Source organism: Zophobas morio, unplaced genomic scaffold, assembly GCF_036711695.1.
Source record: "Zophobas morio isolate AGI-343-1 ecotype UQ-CSIRO unplaced genomic scaffold, CSIRO_AGI_Zmor_V1 ptg000029l, whole genome shotgun sequence".
NCBI lineage: Eukaryota > Metazoa > Arthropoda > Insecta > Coleoptera > Tenebrionidae > Zophobas > Zophobas morio.
In genome coordinates, this window is record NW_026972134.1 from 3762867 (window position 1) to 3787030 (window position 24164).

The 24164-nt window shown below is 33.4% G+C and overlaps 2 protein-coding genes across 8 annotated transcripts; both read right to left on the reverse strand.

The window, feature by feature from the left end:
- Positions 1–4387, reverse strand: LOC135137674 (ubiquinone biosynthesis O-methyltransferase, mitochondrial-like). Its single transcript, XM_064067392.1, has 5 exons — positions 4323–4387; positions 3942–4265; positions 1159–1379; positions 281–694; positions 1–221 (listed from the first exon to the last, which is right to left on the reverse strand). Exons 2-5 carry the CDS (start codon positions 3974–3976, stop codon positions 103–105), a joined length of 789 nt encoding a protein of 262 aa, XP_063923462.1. The 5' UTR covers positions 3977–4265; positions 4323–4387; the 3' UTR covers positions 1–102.
- A 5514-nt stretch (positions 4388–9901) lies between these two features.
- LOC135137225 (uncharacterized) lies at positions 9902–22550 on the reverse strand. Of its 7 annotated transcripts, none has more exons than XM_064066828.1 (6): positions 22441–22550; positions 21685–21827; positions 16876–17121; positions 12053–12351; positions 11889–11973; positions 9902–10338 (listed from the first exon to the last, which is right to left on the reverse strand). In XM_064066828.1, exons 2-6 carry the CDS (start codon positions 21773–21775, stop codon positions 10325–10327), a joined length of 735 nt encoding a protein of 244 aa, XP_063922898.1. In that variant the 5' UTR covers positions 21776–21827; positions 22441–22550; the 3' UTR covers positions 9902–10324. The 7 variants fall into 7 exon arrangements, with proteins under 7 accessions (XP_063922898.1, XP_063922892.1, XP_063922894.1 ...); XM_064066822.1 differs by having other exon boundaries at positions 11679–11973; XM_064066824.1 differs by having other exon boundaries at positions 11679–11973; positions 21685–21830; positions 22441–22548.
- Between the last annotated feature and the right edge of the window lie 1614 nt (positions 22551–24164).

Here is a 24164-nt window from a genome sequence, read left to right on the forward strand (position 1 = left end):
AAACGCTTTCAATAATATTAAAGATTAAATAAATAACTGTCTAGTAGATTATTGATAAAGTTTGGATTTCATAGTTTACACATTTTTAATAATTTATAAGATTTATGAAGATTTTATGGCATGTAATCCATAATGCAGAATGTAGGGATTTTTTATCCAATACCATCTGTTGTTGAAAGGACTATATATTATTCCACTACTAAAAGTAACATCGCACTTCTCTGAAACAAAATTATGCGAAATTTTAATACATTCACAAATAAAAAACCATTGAACATACCTTTTCTGAGTAAATTTTTCGCTTCTTCAATATCAATAAACATATCATATTCATGTGTTCCTTTAGGTAAAGCACTTAGAATATCTTCCAATAAAGTAATAAAGAGAAATTTTGAACATTGTGACTTGCTATTGGTTGTTATGAAAATAGACCCACCTGGTTTCAAACATTCTACACAACATTTTAAAAACACATCCTGTTCATTAACATGTTCAATTGTTTCAGATGCTACTACAACATCGTACTTGTTTTTATTATCAGTAGAATATTCTTCAATCGCACTGAGTATATAGCGCAAGTTAGGAACATTCTTATCTTGCATACGTGACGTGGCAATTTTAATCATTTCGACATTGCAATCCAAACCTGTAATGTCTCCACCTAAGCGACTTAAAGGTTCTGTTAAAATTCCACCTGCAATGTTCATTGTGTTAGTTACGTGAGTGTACTCAGCCCACTAATCCATTCTGTTACTAAGTATACTAAATTAATTTAGTGCTACCTCCACAACTAATTTTTTATTACTTTATTTCAAAAGTTTTCAAATGAAATAAAGCATATGAATTTATTACAGTCTTTATTATTTATTATTTATTTCAATTATCTTTTTGGTGTCAAACGTCAGCATTGTAACACACTGGTTCCATAGACATGCGATATGAGTGGATTAGTTCTTTGAGTAAATAACTAATATGCTTAACTCGCATGGTTGTATACAATATTTTATTCAATTTTGACGAAATAACATCTCAGTGAATTGAAAATTAAATTTAAGTTAGCTTTTCTCTTTATTTATCTGGACTTTTGCAAAAATTTATTTTCATCGGAAAGTTCTTTGGGTCGAAACAGATACTAACTGTTCTATTTTACTAACTTACCCCCACAACCAACATCTAAAACTGAAATTCCTTTTAAGGTTGTAGATTTGTCTACAGTTTTTTGAATAGTACCAGTTTTAATTAGCTGGGTTGTAATCCAATTTACTCTCAAATCATTTAGAGTGTGAAGAATTCTCAAAATGCCTTTATCGTTCCACCACATTTCAGCCAATTCATTAAATGCCTCCGTTTGGTGTACATTGGGTTTTGTAGAAAAATATCTGTAAGAATAGAATTATTCCTGTTATACAGGGTTATTGACGAAAAGTTCCAGGCCTAAAATATTCAAAACGCAAACAAAATAGTTGGATAGCAGTCTTTGGTATTTACTATCACTTGGCACTTTTTAAAGTAAGTGAGCTCTTTGGTTTTGATAACTTGCAAATATTTTAGTTAGGTTAACAGCAAAACCAAACAAATTCAAAACAAAAGCTCTTCAGGTTGTTGCTCAAAACAGATAACAAACTATGTTTTACTTTTTCCTTTTTTTTTTTTTTCTCAAAAAACTGGATGTCTAGCGTAAACACTTATTAATTTCAAGAATATTTCTTCTGAAAAATTGTAAGATGACGTCGTCTTTTGTTGGAGACGCCATAAACAAATAAATTTTGATTAACGATTTATTATTTTGCTTGAAGTTTTTCTGTCTATACGATACACATATAAAATTTGACAACAATCAGTCCATTAGTTTTGGAAATTATGTGTCTAGTAAAAATCCGGACAGACAGACGGAAACGGGAGACCCATTTTTTCGTATTCTAGGGGTCATGAGAAAACATTAAACTAGTCAGTGGTCTGACGGACTCGATTACAAAATACTCTCTTGTCTTACACTCGGGAAGTAAAAATTCAACTAGTGTAGTATACAACAAATAAGAAGAGGCAGATTTAGGAGAAAACCAATGAAAACATCAAGGTATAGCCAAACGACTACTCAATTCTACCAACAGCTTTACACCTTTAACCGTAGATAGGTTTTAGAGTTAGTTAAGTGTGGTGGCTTTGCTGGCTTTTTCTATAGTCTAATTCTAATATTTAGTGTCATAGTTTTGTCACTGGAAGTCACAAACGGTGCCCCAGGTCCCGGACCTATGAAGGGCCGCTTCAGGAGATAAGAAGGGTAACTTAACCGCAAGGCGGTTCGCTCCATAGGTAATATATTGATAAATAAACGAGTTGGAACGAGAGGAGAGCTCGCAAAGCAACTTATTCTTAACTAACTAAAACTAGGGAAGGATTGTGCATGATTAGGAGAGAAGAAATGGCAGTAAACATAAACATTAAGCTGGATTAAAGAAAGCGGGCAGGGCTATGTGGCCTTTTATAGCATTATGTACAAAATATAGCAGGGCAGATAGTTTCCTAGGTCGTAGAGTAAAATTTGGAAAAACTCCAAGGAAAGTGGTATTAATTCAACCATTCGTAGGGCAATGCCCGCTCGCTGAATTGAGCACGTGGATCATATAAGAACGTGGACGAGATAAAAACGTGGACAGTGGCATACTAGGGCAAACGCTCCTATTATGGCAGGGGTCCCGAATAAAATCGAAAAAAGATCGGGTGTATCTGTCGTAGCAGTTTCCATATTTCAGAGGGACAAAATGTGCTGCATATGTGTAATTAATTGGGTCACTGATAACGATAAGAGCCATCTGAGCAGTGGGTCGATGCTCTGGGAAAGCTCGGTGGAGGGGTTCTTACGACAGTAGATTGGGGGGGGGGGGGGGGGGGGCTCTTGGAGCGACTTCTGCCTGGTGGCGGAAGCAGGGCCGAATTGGGCCCTTAGACGGATTAACCAAGTGGTTGATAAGCGGGATTCTACACCACTAACTTGGTTCTAATTCCCTTGTCCTATTTAAAAGAGTGTCGGACCGTGGCGTGGGAATGAAGAATGGCGACAAAACCAATCAGTTGGGTGTTAAGGTGTTGTGGTGGCAATTGAATGCAACAAAGAATACGTTTACTGATTTAGGTTGGGAGATTAATCCGGTTTTTGGAGGAAACATAGTTACGTATGGATGTGGAGGTGTCCTCTCCACGTTGGCCGTGACAGTGCTCCTTCTGAGGAGGATATAGGCGGGCAGTGCATCTCAAACTCTATAGATAGGGCGATTTCAGATAACTTGACCACCAACTTAACGTCACCAGGAGATCGTGAGTGACCACATTCTTGATCATTAGCGAGAGATAAGTCAATCGTCTTACACGTTGAAACAAAGAAACGACAGCTATGTGAATTTGCGAGGCCGTGGAAAATGCAATACATGATTTTGATGGCTAAGTTATTTGAAGAATTTGGGCTTTTTGGTACTTGCAATAAGAGGGGTAGGTTCAATTACGAATGATCGACTTTCCGCTGTAATAGGGTTAACTTAAGGGGCCGATTTCCGGTCCGCCTCCTAAGAAAAAATTATTAATAATTAAAAAAAGATGTTTGATATTTTTAGAAGTAAAGAAGGGGCTCAAGAACAAGTATGCATTAACGATGAAAGTAATCCAAAACCACAATGAAAAATAAAATTAGACAAAATTAAAAATGTAAATGTAAGAAACAGATGTATGTGTTTGTAATGGAAAGAAAGTTATTACGAAAATGTAGAAATAAAATTTAATAAATGGTATGAATATGGATAGAAACTTTGTATACCTAGGTTTGCAACTGTCTCGCTTTAATTTTTTCTTTTTTTTTGTATTTTCACATTACATCATTTTAGAATAGGTAAGCACTGATAGCTATGCACCTATATGAAAAATAATCTTAAACATAAGTATCTACTTACCTGAAATTTGCTAGAAGATTCTTAAACATATTCATTTGTTTTTTTTGCAACTTTTAGACGTGGATAATAATTTGGTTGAAAATATATCTTGTGCTGTTAGAAAAATTACTTGTTTTTAAGCAGAATGTAGACTTGTGGTGGAACTTTAGTTGTAACATTAATTTTATTTTAGTTTGTTTTTTAATGCATGTTATCTTTTAATATGATCTTGGTGCAATTTAAAAGCATTTGTTAATAAATTCCTTTGTAATGTCACAAATACTTCAATATAACTTTATTTTAACAACAAATTAAGAAGTAAAAGAAGAAAACAAAGTTGAACACCTGAAAACAATAAACCATTAAAGTATAAAACATTTAAACCAACAGTTTAGTATGTACCTGTTCTATATTCGTAACTAGCGATGGCACATAAAATACTGAAAATCGTATTGCTGTTATATACCGTTGCAAAAGAACTTCACCGTTTAATCTTTCTTAATTACTTTATTATGTTTATAAAACATTAATCCCCATAATATTTTTATCGCAGTCTAAAAATGAAATATTATAATTATTATTATCCATAACTAGCTTCTTGCCTGCGACTCTCTGGCTTAAAACACTTTCGAGGCAAACCTTTTGACGTCAAACGTCTTCGACAGTTTTGTGCCTTTTCCAGTAGGTAGTAGTTATTTAAAAGTGTCCATAATTGCTTTGAAAACATTTTTATATTTAAGATTTATACATAAATATAAACCAAGATGATAACTTAGGTAACTCGTTGGGTAAAAAAACATTCTAAAACTATTTCGATTTCTTTACGGTTGAATTTGGAGAAATCACTTCTAATTAATCTAATCGTATATGTGTAGCTACTTTGACTATTTGAGTTATTATCATACGAAACGGAATTTTGATTCAATCAATTGCCTAAGTGACGTATTGGTCACTTAGGTCTAAACTCCAATCGTTTTATAACAATGTATCTGAATGTTTTTTTGATGTAATAATTATAACGGAAACTTGGCTAAATGATTCGTTTCTTAATTCTGAACTGTGTCCATCTTTTTATAATGTTATCAGAAATGATAGAAAATGTTGAATAATTGATCGAATTATTGGTGGTGGAGTATTAATTTTATTTTCCAAAACTGTTACATATTCTGTAGTAGACACGACGAGTATTGCAGAATTAGTACCCGCTATAGACTTGATTGTATGTAATTGTTTTTGTAATACTTTTCAGTTTTATTTAGCAGCTGTTTATATTCCTCCAAATATCTCATGTAGTGAGTTTGAGTCATTTTTTGAAGCTCTGGAAACATTATTATTGAACAAGCCCACACTGTTTATTGGAGATTTTAACTTGGCAAATTTTAACAATAATTTAACTTATAATACACCAGGCAGTAAGAACCACGTATTTTCAACTTTTTCCAGTTCCCTAAATTTTATTCAGCATAATTGCATATTTAATATCCACAACAGACTTTTGGACTTAATCTTGTCAAATTTTGATGGTTCAGTTAACGTATCTCATGAAAATTACCCAATTGTACCAGAAGATATACACCATCCCTCTTTGTCAATGATTGTGAAATTTCCCACCTCTGCAAAAGTTAGTAATTTTCCATCTGGTAACAACTTAAGATATAATTTCATGAAAGCTAATTACGTAAATTTATATAATGATATTCTTGCTACTGACTGGTCTTCTTTAAGCTTTACCAATGACGTGAATGCCTGTGTGAATCTTTTCTACGATAAATTATACAGTATCTTACACTCTTCTGTTCCTTAGTTTCATGTAGTTAAATCAACGTACCCTTCTTGGTTTAATAAGAATTTAATATCCACTTTGAAGCTGAAAGATTATTATAGGACGAAATGGAACAAAACATCTAGTGAGTTTTATCATAGTGAGTTTAAAAGACTTCGGGCTATTTGCAAGCAGTTAATAAATTCAGCTTATCAAGCTTACCTTAGTTCAATTGAGCAGTCGTTGTATACCTGTCTTCAAAATATGTGGAAATATGCTCAGGCAAAAAAAGGTACGACTCGCATTCCTGGGAAACTATCACATAATGGAAATGAATATGACCATCCTCAACAAATAGTAGATATATTTGCAGAAAATTTTTCAAGCATGTACAAATCCAAACTTGATGTTTCACTTACTGATGTTGTCACAAATAATTCCTCCTTTATAATGCAAAATGTTTCTGAAGAAGAAGTTTTGTCTGTTATGTCATCTTTCCCTAACAAATTAACTGCTGGTGATGACCTAATACCTAGTTTTATTATACGTGACACAAGATTCGCATTGGCTAGACCTCTTACTACAATTTTTAACTTAGCTATAAAATCATCCACCTTCCCTGACACTTGGAAGATAGCCAGAATTACTCCCGTATACAAAAAGGTGATGCTTCTATGATAAAAAACTACAGAACTATTTCTATACTTTCGAATTTTGCTAAAATTTTTGAGATACTCATTTATAGAAATATTTATCACACTGTTAAAAGTCTCATCTCTATACATCAACATGGATTTTTACCTGGACGATCTACAATCACTAATTTAGCTAGGTATAATAAGTCAATTCATTTCACAACAAATAGATAAGAATGGACAAGTCGATGTCGTCTATACTGATTTTTCTTGTGCGTTTGATTCCATTCATCATCATGTTCTTTTATGTAAATTAAGTTGGTTTGGATTTGCATATAGTTTCTTAAAACTAATGGAGTCTTACCTTGACTCCCGACAAAATTATGTTTTCTATAATGGTTTTCAATCTAAAAATTTTGTTTCCACCTCTGGAGTGCCACAAGGGTCTAATTTAGGGCCTTTACTTTTTGTAGTGTTTGTCAACGATCTTTTGGACTCATTACGTTGTAAAGTGTTAGCATATGCTGATGATATAAACCTATACTCCTCAATAAGATGCTTAGATGATAGCATTTTGCTTCAAAATAATCTTGAAAGGATGGTAGACTGGTGCAAAGAATTCAAATTACTATTAAATACTGATAAATGTTTCATTATGACCTATACAAAAAAATTAAATCCAGTTTGCTTTTCGTATCTTATAAACGATAAATCAATTAAAAAAATACAGTTAGTAAAAGATCTGGGTATCACATTTGACTCACATTTATCGTTTACTCAACATATGCATAATATATGTCTATCTTCTTCGAAAATGCTTGGCTTTACATTTCGACTTACAAAAGATTTCACTGACCCACAACTAATGAAAATGTTATACTTCTCATTTGTTCGAAGTAAACTAGAGTATGGGTCTATTATCTGGTATCCGTATTATGAATCACATAGGCTTGCCATAGAAAAAGTTCAACGTCGTTTTCTAAAATGTTTATCGTTTAGAATTGATGGAATCTATCCAATTAGGGGAATGGAATATAATTTGTTATTAGCACAACACCAAATTCATAGCTTGAGTAGCAGAAGACAATTGTACAGTGCTAATTTTTTATGGAATTTAATTCAGGGAAAAATTGACTGTCCTATTTTATTGGCCAATGTTAATTTTCACGTACCACGTATCGTCTCACGTCATGCATCTTCATTTCTGCCTTCAATACCAAGAACAAATCAACTACGTAAAGCCCCACTGGAACATATGTATCAGAATGTGAAAAAATTTTATGATGATGTATTTTTTTGTAAAATGAGTCAGCTGCGTTAAATTGTTGTTTTTATTATTTTTATTATTAATGTTAATTTAATTATACACGTATTGCATGGTAGGCATAGTGTGTTGGTTTTGATCCTTACGATCCTTAACTTGTTAGTTATTTTATTTAATTTTTTATTTTTATTTATTATTGATTTATATTGTCCTGTAATAGGGTTATCTGTTGGGCAATAAAGGTTATTATTATTATTATTATTATTGATATTCTGAAAGTTTTTGGTCTTTTAAAAAGTCCCACTTCTTATTGCTTTATTTAATTTTTATTTAACTTTGACAATATATTTTTTTAAACAAATAACTTTTCTCCAACCGCCTGAATAAGACACCGTATTGTCATAGTAATTTATAATAAAAGAAGACTATTTCGGGACTGTTCACATCACCATGGCAACTGTACAAAAAAAATAATTTAACCTCGAGTATTAGGGCCCAATAAAGTTAGGAAAATCTGTCAAACGTCAAACTATTCAAGCTTGTGTGGTACGTTAAACACGTAAAATTACTCAATAATTAGGTGAATTTGTTAGACGTAAGTTTTTTAAATAAAAAGTGGGAAAACAGTTATTTTATTTTTTATTTTCTAATTTTTTATTTTTATTTGGTTGGAGAAAAAATATTGTTTTATTCGTACAGAAAATCCGTTTTTTGTATACGCTCCCAAAAACAGCTATTTTACGGACTCAAGGTGTGCGTAAAATGAGTCTTTTTCGGACTCAATCCCAAAAGTTACAATGGCAACTAGTGATGATCATCGCAGATGATCATTTAGGTAAATAAAGCATAATACATCGAATCACACATTTAATTAAGCTATACGAGTATACTACAATGGTAATATTTGTCTGGCGGTTTTAACAGCTGTAGAATTTTGTATAGCTACTTACGTTATAAGACTTACGAATGATAAAAACATTATTCCCTTAGTAGTTTCAAAATTGGCTTACAAAGAAGCATTAGCGCATTTGTATAATGACAGGAGATTTATAATAGTGCCCACGTGTAGCTTATTTATCAGATAACTAGTTGTCTATCAGAATTTATTTTAAAAAATCATGAAATAGTGCGATTATGTAGGGTGTTGACCCTATCATAACAATAAAAGTTCTTGTTACAACATAATTATGGCAATAAAATGTATTTCAACTTCTAGTCTAATAATTTCATGGTGTATAATGCATTCAGCAAGCCATGGAAATCTTGTAACTTAGTAATCAACATTAGTAATCCAACATTGTGCCAAAAAACTCAATTAACACGGTCCCAACCCGGAAAACGATCATGTATTGACTCCGACCGTGGAAGTCTTCGAAATTATTTCTTGAGAAAGACTGCTAACTCCGAGTTTAAAATGATCTTTTTTTTTAACGTTCCTAGGAAAGCTCTGTCTAAATAATCTTAGATTAATTTCTACTTCTCGAAGTACTAGAAGTATTATAATCGAGTCCATTAGGCGGCTGGCTAGTGGCTACTTTCATATTTTCTCGACGTTTCATAACATCTAGAGCACGAAAACATAGATCTCCCGTTTCGGTTTGTCTGCCTGTCTGCCGGATTTTTATTAGACAGATAATCTTCGAAACTACTGGATTGATTGTTACTCCGAATGGTCTGAAATCTTGCAAACGTCTTAATGTCGTTGTAAGCGTAGCCATCAAAATTATTATGCCCAATAAATCCTCTCTGAAATATGCCAAACATTTTAGAATTGGGATTAGGTACACTCCCTTGCAGTAAAGATCATGTTTCCCTGTACTAGAAGTAATATGGTACTTTCATATTAGGTATTCCTAAGAAAAGTTTATACAAATTTTATGTTTAAATGATGTTGCACTGAAGTAAACTAGGTAAATATAAGTTACACTGGCGGAAAATTGGTTCAGTTACATTTTCCCTTCTCGTTCCTGTGATCTTTAATAAATGTTCAAATTGTACATACCTACGAATATTTAGGTATTTCCTAGATATTTATTAACTTTTGATTTGATTTTATCATCTCGTAGTATGCACCTATGTTTTATTACTTTCACTGTCTATACATTTACTTACCACTTATATTTTTCTTTTGTATTGCAATACTAAATAATATACATATAACTAAAAAATATGATCTTTCGAAAAATATATGATACACTTCGGGTAGTTGTTATAATAACAACAATACTCGTTGGGAAACTCCAACTTGCTCCTCGACGCAGCATCGAATTAATAAAATAGACGAACTTCTAATCTGTCATTGAGGACAAAAAAAACACACTTTTGGTTTTTTTGGTAGAATTTATTAATAACATGCCACATATAAGTAAACGATTAATTATTTCTGCATCTTCCAATGACCCACCGGCATCGATGGAATGCGAGACACGTTTTCAGGCAACTAAAACAGCCACTGTGAAGATGCAGTCGAATAAAACTATTTAAAAAAATAACAATTTTTTATTCGTTTTTTTTTTTCACTTTGTTCCTTGTATAATTTAAGGCACAATTTTGTATAGGCAGATTTTTTTTGTTTTGAAAATAAAATTGAAATAAAAGAACATAATGTAAAACAAAATGAACACTTTGCATGAACACTTGTTCATAAATGTAAAAACAAGTGTAAAAGCTTTCTGTTCAGTCAGTCGCAATTAATTGTGAGATTTTGCGTGCGATGGCGGCTCCGTATCAGATTCCCTTCCACTTAGTAGACAGCAGCTAAAAAAGACATCGAGATTAGCTTGCAAGTCACAGTTTTCAATTTAAATTAAATAAACGACGTCTATACGAATTGCGGATATTAACAAATTGTTCTTCGTATAGGGTTATGTTTATTTTATTTAAACACTTAATTCAGCCAAAGCTGTAAAGTGCTTTTGTCTATAGGTAAATTTGTTTAATTGCAGCGTTGTGCGTTTGTTAGTTTTAAGAGAGTGAAAGAGAGCACATGACCCACTAGACAAAACTTTAAAAAGAGATGGACAGCAAAATACATAGTTCTGACATTACAGTTTCGTCTACATCTATAGAGAAATCTGCTGTTAAAAGGGGTCTACTACAGAGTTTTGTTATTTTACAAAATTTTATGGATTTTTTGGTGTATAGTAATTAAATTTTCTGTGCATGTAGGAGTGATGTAGAACATTTTTTTTTTTAATAATAGTAGACATGCAAAAGAAAGACATAGTTTCAAGTTTTAGGAGGATCAAAAAGTTCTAAGTAAATTTTTAGTCTAGGTTGGACAAAGGACAAAAGACACAAAAATTAACTAAAACGCTATCTACATGTTGTATCTAATTTAAGTTCAGTAAAAAGTAGACTGATTTAAAGCCACTTTTTCCGGGTTGTATGCTTAAAAATAAGTCACGTATTACCAAATTCATAGTTATGTCTCAAACATCTAAAACTGACTTGAGAAAATACATTACATCACTTGTTAATAGTTAATATTGAAGTTTTGTTTCGCAAAACAGTTGTATAATCTACCCCAAAACCTACTATTGTCAGATAAAATGTATTATTGTACACTAAAATGGTGTTACTCCTAACGTCAGTTCCAAGTATTTATTTAGGTAACAATTTCTTTCTATAAACTGAAAGAATGAAAAAATATCAGTTCTCTGGTAGTTAATAACTATCTCAAAAATTATTGTAACTCATCTAGCAGACAATATATTAATATTTTTCACTAAAGCGCTGTTTTCTAGTATTTCTTGTACCTAGTTTACCTTTTACCTGATGACATTGTAATTTTTAACATAAACAAATGTTTTGCAAACTAGATAGAATCATAGATAAACGTTTTATATAAAAGATGATAGTTGTTTGCTTGAGACATGGCTATTAGGTTGGTTTAAAAAACTATGGTGGTCTCAGTTCCAAAAGTGCCACATTTGTCTCAACAATGGCACTTGTTTCCATTAGTTGAGAACACAAGAAAAAATATAAAAAAGAGTTACCAAAAAGTTTCGCTGTCCTGGTCAAAAAGGGGGACTGTGGTCATCTGGGTCAGAGATATCGGGGCCGCTGGGGGGTCAGGGGTTAGTTTTGGGACTTACCGAACGGCCTGATGGGGTGTTTGTCCCACAGGTACGTCCTCTTGACTGGGGATAGGTACGAGTCGCGGAGATAGAACGGGGACTTGCCCCACGGGTTGAAGGGTGAGTAAGGCCTCAACAAGGGGGAGTCCCACCAGAATGGATCATTGATTATCGAAGATATTGGGAGGAAGGGGGAGGGATTCAGCAGGTCGCGGTACAGTCTCTTACTTGGGAATAGCCCAGCCCGGTGGTAAATCGGAAGACCGGCGTAGTTGTAGGCGACTTCAGAAGGGCGGGGGCCCCATTCACCAGGCTGAAAAACGAAGTAGGTTACAGTATAAAATTTAGTTACTCGTAACTTCTTATTTTCAAATTCTTTAAGTTTCTCTTACTTTGATTGGTGTAGGAGAATAGCTTCGTCCCCATCTTGGCCAGAGGCTCGGGTAGAGTTTGTCGAGTTCGGCAAGGCGGTCCAAATGGTCGAGCCAAGCCTTGTGAGGATCGTATTTGTCAGCTGCTGGTGGGGGTGGTCTCTTGCTGTACACCAAATAGAGAGGATAACGGCTGAAGGGATATGTAGTGTGGAAGATGGAGCTGGGCCACTGGCTGGGTTCGCGTCCTTTGACACGGTCGATGTGGTCCTGCCAGGCCTTGTCAGCGTCGAACGGCCGTGGCTTCGTTATATGAAACACTAACAAGAGCTGGGATGATTTTATCGGCTTTGACAGGTGAAGTAGGGGCAGCAGTCTCCAAAGCGAGTTTTGATGAAAGGCAGGCGCAAAAATTACAACGTTCATCTCACCACTAAAGCAAACAAGTTTTTTTTGCAACTATTTTTGTAGATGATAGTTTTAGGTAGACTTCTGTAATGTATTATTTATAATGCGTACTAAGTACTTTAATAAATCTAGTATTAGTTATGTGAGTCACAAAAGTCGGAAAAGGCATGAAATACTAACTGGAAAGGCAATCCACAGCAGTAAAAACGTAAACTTTTTGTAGAGTTTTTGGTAAAATAAAGATCTTCTTATGACAATCAGACTTGTTTAAGAAAACCAGTATGTTTAGATTTATGTTTATAAATTAAAAGCTGATTTTATATATGCCTTGTCTATTGCACACAGGATTTTAATTGTTAGCTATACTATTACATGGAAATCGTCCTCGCTACAAAAAAAGGAAAACAAAAAATCACATAAGTTGTTAGTATGATTTTACCCTATATCGTTAGGTATTTGACTGTTTCATGTAAGTATTTAGAAAAGATTGTAAAATTAAAATGAAAATGTCTCCGTGGGTAAGGAAACTCTAAATTTTCACTTGTAAATAGTTAAAAAAACATGTTATCGAAAATGTAATCGTTTTAGTGCAATGTTTTTAACAACTTTGGAAAATAGCACTAAAATTTTTTTAATGTTATTTCTGTGGCTTATCTGAATACCATATTTATTTAATTTGGGTTAATAATAAACCCATTTTTCTGATTTATAGCCTGTAGTGTTTTTTTTTTGTTAAATAACTATAACCACGAAAAAATTTACCCGTTCAAAATTTCAGCAGCTTTCAAATAGTTATTCGCCGTCTCTTGTACTGGCAATGGTACGGTGGAAGGCGAATCGGTTCATATTCCCTAAGCCCTAAACAATGTGACAATTATTTCTAGCATTTTAAAAAATTCACGCCAACCTTTAAATTTTAGTGATCAGAAAAATGCATCTGAATTACAAAAAATTACCGTTAGTCATTTCTAGTGAACTGGAATCCCTAATATTTTTTCTACAAAATACATCATAGTGTCAATAAGTTCACATCTAAGAATGTTTGCTTTACAAAAAAAAAAATGCATATATTATTTTGTTGTTTTTTTTAGGAATGCAAAAAAATTTTTGTTTTTTTTTATAGTAAATTGGTGAATCCTGAAGTTTACCTTATATATTTCACATATTTTATCGTTGATATAAGCTATTTTATGGTTAATTTATATAGTTGCTTGACGCTTAGTTTCAGATGGTTAAATAAACCCTGTATAAAACATACGAAATGCTTAATATCAGTTGCATAATGAAACAAAAATAAAATAAGGTCAAACATGGCAAGTCACAAGTGTTGACGACGTCACAAGTTTAGAAGTGGCAGCCAAAAATTTGTTGTTAAATCTTAGAGGTTGCATGAAAAACAAATTTAACCGTATTAGCGATTTCGAACTTTTCTAGTGAAGGTAGATAGTACTAGATAGTTTTAATGAATTTGTTTTGCCTGTTACAGATGTACTGTGTGTATTCCTGTTTTTATCAGTTTTCAGAATTAAAGATGTAAGTGTTTTTGGCTTGAGTGTTGACCACTATTTAAATCTTTCAATGTACCTAAGTATATATATCGTTAAGCTAAAATTACCCACAACCAAATATAAATGAGGAAAAATTATCAAAACAGTTTTAACTTCAAAATTCAAATCTATTTATGTATACACTATATTTGAATCGTACTGATTTGTAAATGATCAATGTTGGCCCAATAAATCACTTTGTCGATCTTTCGGTAGTTTCATTTGATTCCGTTTTTGTTGAAAAAAATATTCTCAGTTTGAATTCACCCTAAGATGAATGAGTAGTTAAAAAACAAAAGTTGTCTTCTTTCTTGACAACATAATGATGTGCTTTATAGTGATATTATTAAATCAAGTTTTTGTAAGTGGTGTAGAATCTCAAATAAAAGTTGACGCTGGTACTCCACGGTTACAAAAGATTTTCTTACACACCAAGTGATATACATTTAAGAAAGGAACCTTTGATTTGGGGACAGTCCTCATATAACTTCGGGAGGTTGGTTTACTGCTTTTCGGGAAAAACCTCAACATAAACCCAGCAAGTCCTCATATTGTGAAGCGTTTAGTTGGATACCATATTTTTAAGTGAACGAACTAATTAGTGTTACATAGAGTGGCAAGTTTTTTTTTCACACATTTAATAAAATAGAAAGAACTTGAAGGAAAGTCTAAACTGATTAACATAAATTCATAAGAAAACTGTGGAAGTAAGTAGGTAAAACGACAACCTCACAAAGAAGAAAATGTTACTAAGAAAAAATCTATAGAGTTTTTCATTAGATCAAATGAGATCACGCATAACTTTTAGCTGGCAGATGTTTTAAAATGCAAATAAAATTAAGAGACATCTGGACGGAACTGTAAAATGAACAGATTTCTGGTGTGTTTTTTTAAATAAGATTTTGTATACAAAACTTTTTTCTATATCTGTAAGTAATAATCCGTAAAGACTACTGAGTCTAGTATTACTTGTACAAGGTATGGGAAATTTTCATCATTGTCTAAAGAAAGAAAGGAAATGAACTATTTGTCGGACAAGGAAAGAATGAAAGAAGTACTTTCTGCACTTTTACACTTTTATGTTTATACTATATGAGGTAAAAGATATTGTAATCCAAACAGATGAAAGAATCTAAAAAATGGAAAGGTAAGAGATGATACATCTAAAATTCTCAGTAACCCAACACCAGTCTGTTTAAAATAAAGTAGTAAGGCAGGAGAAAGAACAATGTGGGTAGAAAAGAAAGAAGTCAAAATTACAAAAAAAAAGATTTAATAATCAAAATATTGTGTGGAAATGAAAGCAAACGTGTTGAACAATAATTTAAAGAATAAGTAATAGAATATATTATAATAATTGGGACCACCGAAACATTTTGATTTATCTGCTGTCACAAACTTGACACATTTTAAAGGGAACAGTTTTTCAGAGTCAGATTTACAGGAATTATTTCACGCAGAAGTAGTAAGTATACAAAGGGGAATAAAATTACGTACTAGATTTAGCTGTCCATACCCCACACAAACAAATTCTATAGATATCCACAAGAAGATGATGGTAATAGATAAAAATCTTAACAATATCTAGAATCTTCTATAGTTTTTGCAGCAGCATTTATAGAAGAATGGACATTTTTTGCGTGGCAATAAAGTTATTATTATGTGCAAAAATAACTGAAAATAGAACAATATTCTTAAGAAAGAAATGTTGTGCTCTTCTTCATCAAACCGTAACAGCTCTCAAAAAAAATGTTGTTTTATAAATTGTTAATTAATGACATCTTATTAAATTTAACTGAAAATAATGGTCGTTACATTGTGGCATTAGTTAGTAAATATCGTAGACGAATTACATATGAATTTTTTTTTCAGTGACGATGTCATCGCAATGATAGTTGATGAAGTTTATTAAAACATATAAAATTATTGTTACATATGAATTGATGAGGTGGATACGTGTTGAACTCCATCACCAATTTTTTAAATAACTTTTTCAATACAATTAAGGTTTCCAAACCTAAATTGTATTACAAACTTTATCATTATGTTATTTGAAAGAAACATCTCTTTCATGTAAAATGAAATATCGGAACCAAAATCTTCCCACTACTTTTTTACACAAAAATCTCACCCAAAATAAGTGTTTTTTTTTTTATATTAGTCTTGTAATCTATGTTAATACAATGCTGGCTAAGGCATCTAATAAGCATCACATGTCCTTACCTCCAAGGCGACCGAACACTCCGCGCCTCCCTCAAAAAACTTCATAATCAACTTCTCACTTATTCCCATCGGGAAAAAAATGACAGCACAAAAATAAAGAGGAAGGTGTCGAAAAAAACTGAGACGTGGATCGCCCTGGCAAATGCTGGAGCAGCAGGAACGTTAAAAAGCCTTCAGCCGTGCTAAGGTGATAAAGCTACAATAAACGTGAAGTTTAGTAACCAATTAACGGAACCAAAAAAAAAATCCCGACGATTTCCGGCCGACGAACGAGAGCTCAAGCGTTTGCGGGGCGGCTTGGTTTGACGCTTTTTAAAATATTTATTAAGTACTTAAGTTTCTTGTACATCGTAGAGACAGATTATCAAATACATAAAATAGATCGGTTACATGTGTGTACTGTGGTGTACAAAATATCCATCTCCAATGAAAAACGAAAAAAAGAACAACACATCAAGTGCGACTGCGCCGAAAAGTGGACGATGTAAAATGAGTTTTGTGTTTGTATGTTAATTCACATGTGTGGCGAAGCTACTATGTAGAGTATATTATAGTATATAAGTTCATAGTTGTAGGGCACTTAGTTAAACACAGACGATTGCATGAGGTCACAGCACGAAGTGGGCCCTGATGGTGGGTGACGATCATCCTACTGCTTTGACTTACCGGGCCGGTATCTGTCGAGGGAGCCGTAGTTGTGGGGGTAGATCGGACGAGGAGAGTACCCGTAGGTGTCCCGGTGCAAGGGGTCGTATCTGTAACCGGGGGTGTGGATGCGTTCAGCAGCGTGGATCGGATCGTCGTAGATCGATTTGCCGAACGGCCACCCGCTGCCCAGCTCGGGCAGGTCGCTCAGTGGGCGGAAGATGCCTTTGGCCCGGACCGGCTCGCTGGCTCTTATGTCTTGTGATCCTGCAAAAAATATTCATTACTCAAACACAAAAATTACATTCTTACTTATGCAGTGTAGCTAATATAAACTACTACTTAAATTTAACACTATCTATCCACAAAATATTTCTACGTATTTCTATGTATCTTTTTTTAATTGTAAAAAAAAACGTTTTAATTTAGTATATACTTCTTTAAAGATGGCTTCGTATGTCAAATCATCTATTAATTTACCAAAAAACTTCTCACTTTTACTGTAAATTTGAGGTGCTTTTTTTTAATTAAACTGATTGTTATAAAGTGATAAAAAAACAATAATAATAAATAACATTTACTAATGAAATAATTTTACCCTTATATTGGAATCCGATGGGAGGAAGTGAGAGAGAGAGATGAGAATTTGTTTTCCCTGCCCGCTCGTTGTAAGAAACATTTTGGATCACACTATATCTTTTTTCATAAACAAGGAATATAATTAAGATCCATTTTTACACAGGCAAAAAATTTTCAAATATTCCGCTGATATTCTTTACAAGTTCTATTTTGATGTTACCGTGTAAACTTGGACGCCCATTTTGTAGGCACGTGAAACGTACGTAATCACTCCATCTGTTAGGTAAACAAATATTTCATTGACGTGGCTAGTCTATAAAAATGCTCTTTAATGGTGTCTGCCACATTTTTTCATCAAACTCATTCACCCAGAGATCACAGTTAAAAATTGTGCACATCATTACATTTTTAAATTTTCAGTCTTCAAGTGATGAAATCTTTGCAGAAAAAACATTTTCTGTGTGTGATACACAAAGTTTAGTGGATATAAATATTCCACTTGTTTGTACAATCAATTATTTTCAAAAATAATAAAAAAAATTGATCTGACAAAACTAAACCCTGCTTTAAAAATATTCTCGGAATTATGTTCTGAACTTTACTTGTTATTTATTGATAAGTATTGATAAGTATTGAACTTTAACTGCTTTGAGATATTCACAAAATAAGAGTTTTTAATATCTTTTTGCCTAAAGGTGCTATTCAAATTCGGTAAAATCGCTACATTTTGCTTCTTTTAACTTCCCAGACGTAACCTTAAAAAGTATTGTAATCGAGTCCATCGGATAACCGTTTAGTTTCATGTTTTCGCGACATTTAATGACCCCAAAAGTACGAAAACGTAGGTCTCCCGTTTTAAACTTTATATGTATTTAAGAATATTGTCTAAAGGATAAGACGCTACCCAAAATTTGTTATCCCTACCAACAATGGGATGACGTCATATCCAAAATTTACAATAGTTAATGTTATTTAAATTTTATAAAATAAGATACTCTTGCACTGGTGGTATACCATTTTACAATTTAACTTAGAAACTCTTAAAGTGAATGCTTTGCAAATGCTTTAAAGTTATCGTAAGCATGGTAAAATTAACCAAAATTTTTTCATTTGATTTAAGCTGGTACTGAGAAATAGAGAAAGCATTTTTTTGTTGGTTATCTGTTTTAAATATATTCACATTGTCTGCACATGTGCTTTGCTGCGGGGGTGTTATCTACGTTACAAAACAAAAATCGCAAAATCAAATTTTATAAATTTCAAAGAAGCGAAATTTGCTAGATTGTACTGCAAGAACGAGGGAAGTTCTCTTGAAATAACCTTAGACAAATTTTTGTATATGAAATGAATACATATTTGTACAAGTGTTTAATTTAGATACTGAAAGGATAAATAGCAACTAGCTTAAAATAGTTCAAAAATAACTTGAACTTTGAATGACCCGCTAACAACTTATTAGAAATTATTGATTAGAACTTTTCTTTAGATCTTCAGTTCCAGTGTTACAGTCATTATCTTACAGAACTAGATTTGAACGATATACTGTGCTTTCAAAGTTTATGTGACTTCAGTCACACAGGGCTTAAAAATGCTATTATTGACGAATTAACAAAGTATTCGGTAGATACGGCTTCGGTATGACGCCACGCTTTTAATTATAAATAAGTAAATTTTGTTATTACTTCCTGGTTGATAGCTTATAGAAAATAGTAAAGATGTGAATTTCTTGTTTCTGTTTGTTTGTTTGTTTGTTTGTGCTTTGTTATCTATCGATTGGTTTATTACTTTGAAAGTTTATTATGCTAATAAATTAGGTTTAAACCACAAAATTTTAGAGTTTACCTCACAAATTTAGAGTTACTTTTTCAAAATTTAGTAAAACGCTAATACTGGTTCAGAAATTGCAAAGCATAAACTAAAACTTACTTATTTTTTCCGTTTTGAAATTATACGGCTTGTACTTTTATATATTTTTAATTTTTGAAAATGTTTAAAAACATGATTTCATCAAGTCTTCGTACATTTTGGGACAACATTAGTCTCATGAATTTTGACTGAAAACGTCCTCCACCGAAACACAGGTGTTTGAAAAGTGACTCAATTTCTAAGAACCTAGGTACTAATGCCAATTACGAAAATCAATCTGCTAATTGCTAATAAAAATGTATTCAGTCCCTCCAGAAAACTGTTAACCTCAAAAATTTAACATAGAAACCTTTCGAAAACTTCGTCGCAATAAATAGTATAATTGTTGTGCTTTAAAAGTGAGGGAACTTTTGCATTTATGTTTACATATATGTACAATTATACAATAAACTGTAATCAATTTTCAAAGCTTTCTAAAATGAAGCAACCGGTTTTTTTTTATTTATGTGATGAATGTAATAAGACCCCAAATTTGGTGGAAGGAGTATTTCATCCAGAATAGGATGGATCATCGTGCACTTAAAATTAGCAGCTACCAGAGAAAATATGTTGATGTGGAAAAAATAAAAAAGCCTAAATGAAACAGACATAGAAAAAAAAATATGTAAATGACTCTTACCAAAACAATAATTTATACTTCTAACAGAAAGTGTAGCGTAGAGTGCAAATGTTAAAAATAATAATAAACAACACAGCACTTCTCCATAATTCTAAGTGTGATAATATTTGATAATCGTAAAGTTAATATTTTGTACCTATATTGTTGAGAATTTGTTGTATCCACTTTATGCAGTCAACAACAAAAAAAAAAATAAATAAATAAAAAATAGAATTAAAACAAAATGTGCGTTATAAACACTAAAAGATCATCAACAGAACAACATTGTCTTTGAGGCGACCGAAGGGAATAAAGAATCGAAGAAAAGTAACTACATTTTTAATTTTTCCAAAATTATAATATTTTTTATTTCCAGTTGTTTTCTGTGGTAACCTACTAATTTTCAGTGGAATTTAAATAACAACCTAGGTTTGAAAGTAACGTTAAACAATATTTAACTTTTAGGCTTCTAAGTGTTTGGAATTTCTAAATGTTTCGAATTTTTTTAAAAAGAAAGTAAGTAGTATGTAATTATTTGTATAAGTGCGTAATTACATTGTAAATATCACTTTCTGTTTTCGTAGAAATTACTTCAACACCCTGCTATATAAATTGAAATTAGTTGTATAGGTAAAATTATAGCCTCCAAAGATTGATTAAATATTTCTATTTATTTGAATATGGCAAGTTATCTATATTTTATGTGCGCTTTTTTTGTCTTCATAGTCAAGCTGAAATTTTAATTTGTTGAAGCAAAACCTATTAGCGCCATTTCTGTTAGCGTAGCCAATTTCCAAACTTATTTATTAGCATTAGTCACGATGAAGACTTATTTTTAGCCGAAAGTACGTTACTTGATTATGCTTAATTGGTCTAGGTATATTTTAGATCATTGCTATTTACATCTCAATTAAATGTGTTCGTTCAAATTTAGTCTACTAGTTTCCACTAATCTATCCACAAAATCATTTAAGAATTATAAACATAGCTATAACTTATCGCTCGATTGGTTTGGTTTCGATTTGATTTAATTATTTATTTTTTAACCGTAAATTTATGTATCAAACTGCTATTATTCTGAGCATAAAAAGTTACAGAATAGCTGCTTGAAAAAATGTAAACAAAATATATTTTGAATGACACACACTCTGTGTCACTGTCACAGCAAAACACGAGTACAAAAATACAAAAAATGTTTAAAAATAGGCAGACGATCAAGTCATCAGCTAGTTGTAAATGTGAAAAACACCTTGTAGTAACTGTTAAGGTATTCGGCTATTTTTTTGTCTGTTGATTCAATTCTGTTTCATTTGGCAAAGCGCGCGTTTACCATTAATCATTTACCGTTAAAAATAGTAAAATGGCTTTTTTCCGAGGCAGTAGATCAAGGTTATTTCAGCAATTACCAAAAATACGCAAGTTCGAAGTTACATACGTTATCAAGCTCACGTAACAAAGTTTGGACTTTAATCTCCAAAACCGCCATCACGTACATATTTAGCTATTAGTTTTACGCAGGAGCGAAACCAGTTTGTTCTTTTTTGAAAACGACCTCGAAAACCAGATGGCATAAATTTTGGCAAACCCTCCCAAAATTTGATACAAGGTTATTTTTACTCGTTGCGGTTTAGGTTTCAGGAGGGATCAAATATAACTTGGAGGGGGAAAAGCTTCGTTTATAAGGCACCAGCTTCGCTCCCGTCAGCATTTTCAACAAACTAGATTACCTTTGAGGGATCCGACAAAGGACTGCCAGAATTTCGCTTTTTTGGAAGCCGTCTCATTGCGGCCAATCATCTCTAAGTGGTTCTTGAACATTTTGAGTTCTGGGATTCGCTGCTACCTCTACTGCTGAAGCCTCGTCGTTCGTCTGCTGAAAAAAAACAAGGTTGAGTTGCGGGTCGAAAATTTCGAAAAGCCATACAGGGAACCGTCCAGGGTTAGCCGGTTTAGTAGTGTTAGTGGGGTTCGGTGATGGTTCGTTAGGTGATGACCGCGATGTAGACGATCACCAGTAGTAGTCCGCAGAAGCAAGTGAAAAGCTCCACCACTTGGTGAGCTTTGGAGTCCGTAAGCCACGCCATCCCGTACTAATTTGGCTAGAGGCCCAGGCCCATCCACTATCGCGTGTGCTGATTCTATTTTTGGCCGATGCATTCTTAAGCCATGGCCTCACCGTTTCGCAAACTATCCGTTTCACGGGTTTAATAATAAAGCCCGTGGGACATATTTGGCCCAAACGCCGCACGTGCGCCAAAATTGGCAAAACGTTGAACCCGATTTTTCTCCAAATTCGCGTTACGTAATGCTGCGTCCGTGCGCTTCCATTCGGGGCGTGTGCCCCGAAATAGCCCGCTGAATTTAGCACCGGAACGTCAAAACCGCTGAAAAATGCGGCAGTAACCAGGGGCAGCGGTGTTCGGCCCGGGGGCGTATTGTACTTACAGGGTTAGAGGGTTAGCACTAGAACTCACTGTACTGACCTAAGTGGCGTTAGTTAACGAGTCGTGGTGAGCGACTGGTGGCGTTCGACACTGACTGCAGGCTGGTGGTTCGCGCTCGGCGACGTCGTCCAGCACAGACGCCGACGTCACGACGCCGCCCCTCCACCGCGCCATTGAGGAGTATTTTGGAAAATCCGCGCGTTTCGGTGGTCGATTGTGTCGAGGTGTATTTATCGCGTTGGCCGTGTTTGTTTAGCCATACGCAGGAATGGCTGGAAATAGAACGCGCGGCCCACTTACATCCGAAAAGTAACAAGAGATTTGAGGGAAGGTCGTGGATTGCGGCGACGGTGACCGGGAGCGGGTCAAGGGTGCGGGATACACGTGACGGGGTTTTTTTACCTGCCGATTGTTACGTGCGGTTTTTTGGCAAGGAACGTCAAGGTTGGATGCGGGGAATGGGCGAGTTGATTTCGGGAGAAATGAGGCTTAAATTGTTGGTTTGGTGTGGGCGAATTTTTTGAAGGAATGACGATATATTCAGCGTGAAAGAAGGGAGGGACTGCTAGTTAAACCAATGTAGAACAGATGATTGTTTGATGTTGTTTCCTGGAGGGTTAGATCAATAATGTATTTAGAACCCGTCTGAAGAAGAGCATAAGCGAGGGCTCTGATGCTAACAGTACATTAAACAAATGAACGTAATAAGTGTTTCAATTGCCAGCATGGCGGTTACAAGTATAAAACAATCTAAAGGCATCGTAATTAAACTTTATTTGCTTTATTTAAAAATCGAATCTATTTATGTACCCTCTGAGATGGGCAAACTCAAAGATATATCTCTGACAAGTTATTTATAACCATTACATATTTTTTTATGTTCAAACCTGTAACAGTAATAATAGACTCATAGTTCACCAATTCAGTGACTATACACTCTAGTTAGGAGTTCACTGACAATTTTGTGCAACTTCAAATTGTAATACTGTTATTCTCATATAAATGACGTAATTATTAAGAAATATAGCTACCGTTTCTGTATTGGCTTCTTTTTTCACTATATGTATCATTCCGGATCGCTTGATCGAGAAATTCTAAGTTCAAAAGTACAGCTGTAGTATTTTTTCATAAACTGAAAAAGCATGTAGTTAATTAATTCTGCACTGTAATGTACGCTTCTTCGAAAATACGTTTTTTTTTATTGTTTTAATCGTTCACCGTTTTTAAAAATGTGTTTTTTTCAACTGATATTCAGATATTTTGTTATTATCATAAGTTATTATTGCAGTTTCTTCGAATGGTTTTTGTTAATATTTTTTAGTTTACAGAAAACTGGTTTAACTTTTTGACTTTACTTATGTACAACAGAGACGAAACACATTGAAAACGATTAATATTATTAATAGCCATTAGTTCATAAATATTAATCTATAAATGATAATCAATAATGATTTATACTAACTGGCATCATGAGTGGTAGAACGTTTAACCATCATAATTACCTGCAGTAATATGACAATGAAGTTACCAGTTTTCAATCCTTTAGAAAAAACCTGTGTTTGGCATATACAGGGTTTTCATAAATGATTCTAAGGGCGTAGTTGACCACGGATTTCCAAAATCTCGCTTCGTTGAAACATGGCCGACTAGTATAAAGATTATGGCCTGTCCAAAAGGTACCATACGTGCTGCCATCTATTAATAATTTAAAAACGATAAAAGAATTATTAACACTTTTTGAAAGGCACAAAGGCATTCATACC

Bases quoted from the DNA above. Each gene is read 5' to 3' on its own strand.
- LOC135137674 (XM_064067392.1), bottom strand. From the start codon at position 3,976: ATGAATATGTTTAAGAATCTTCTAGCAAATTTCAG. The intron at 1,380-3,941 runs GTAAGTAGATAC...CTATTCTTACAG, and splicing joins AATCTTCTAGCAAATTTCAG to ATATTTTTCTACAAAACCCA. The intron at 222-280 runs GTATGTTCAATG...ATTTTGTTTCAG, and splicing joins GAAAAATTTACTCAGAAAAG to AGAAGTGCGATGTTACTTTT.
- LOC135137225 (XM_064066822.1), bottom strand. From the start codon at position 21,775: ATGTTCAAGAACCACTTAGAGATGATTGGCCGCAATGAGACGGCTTCC. The intron at 17,122-21,684 runs GTAATCTAGTTT...TATTTTTTGCAG, and splicing joins CTTTGTCGGATCCCTCAAAG to GATCACAAGACATAAGAGCC. The intron at 12,352-16,875 runs GTAAGTCAAAGC...AGCTCTTGTTAG, and splicing joins CCTCGACAGATACCGGCCCG to TGTTTCATATAACGAAGCCA.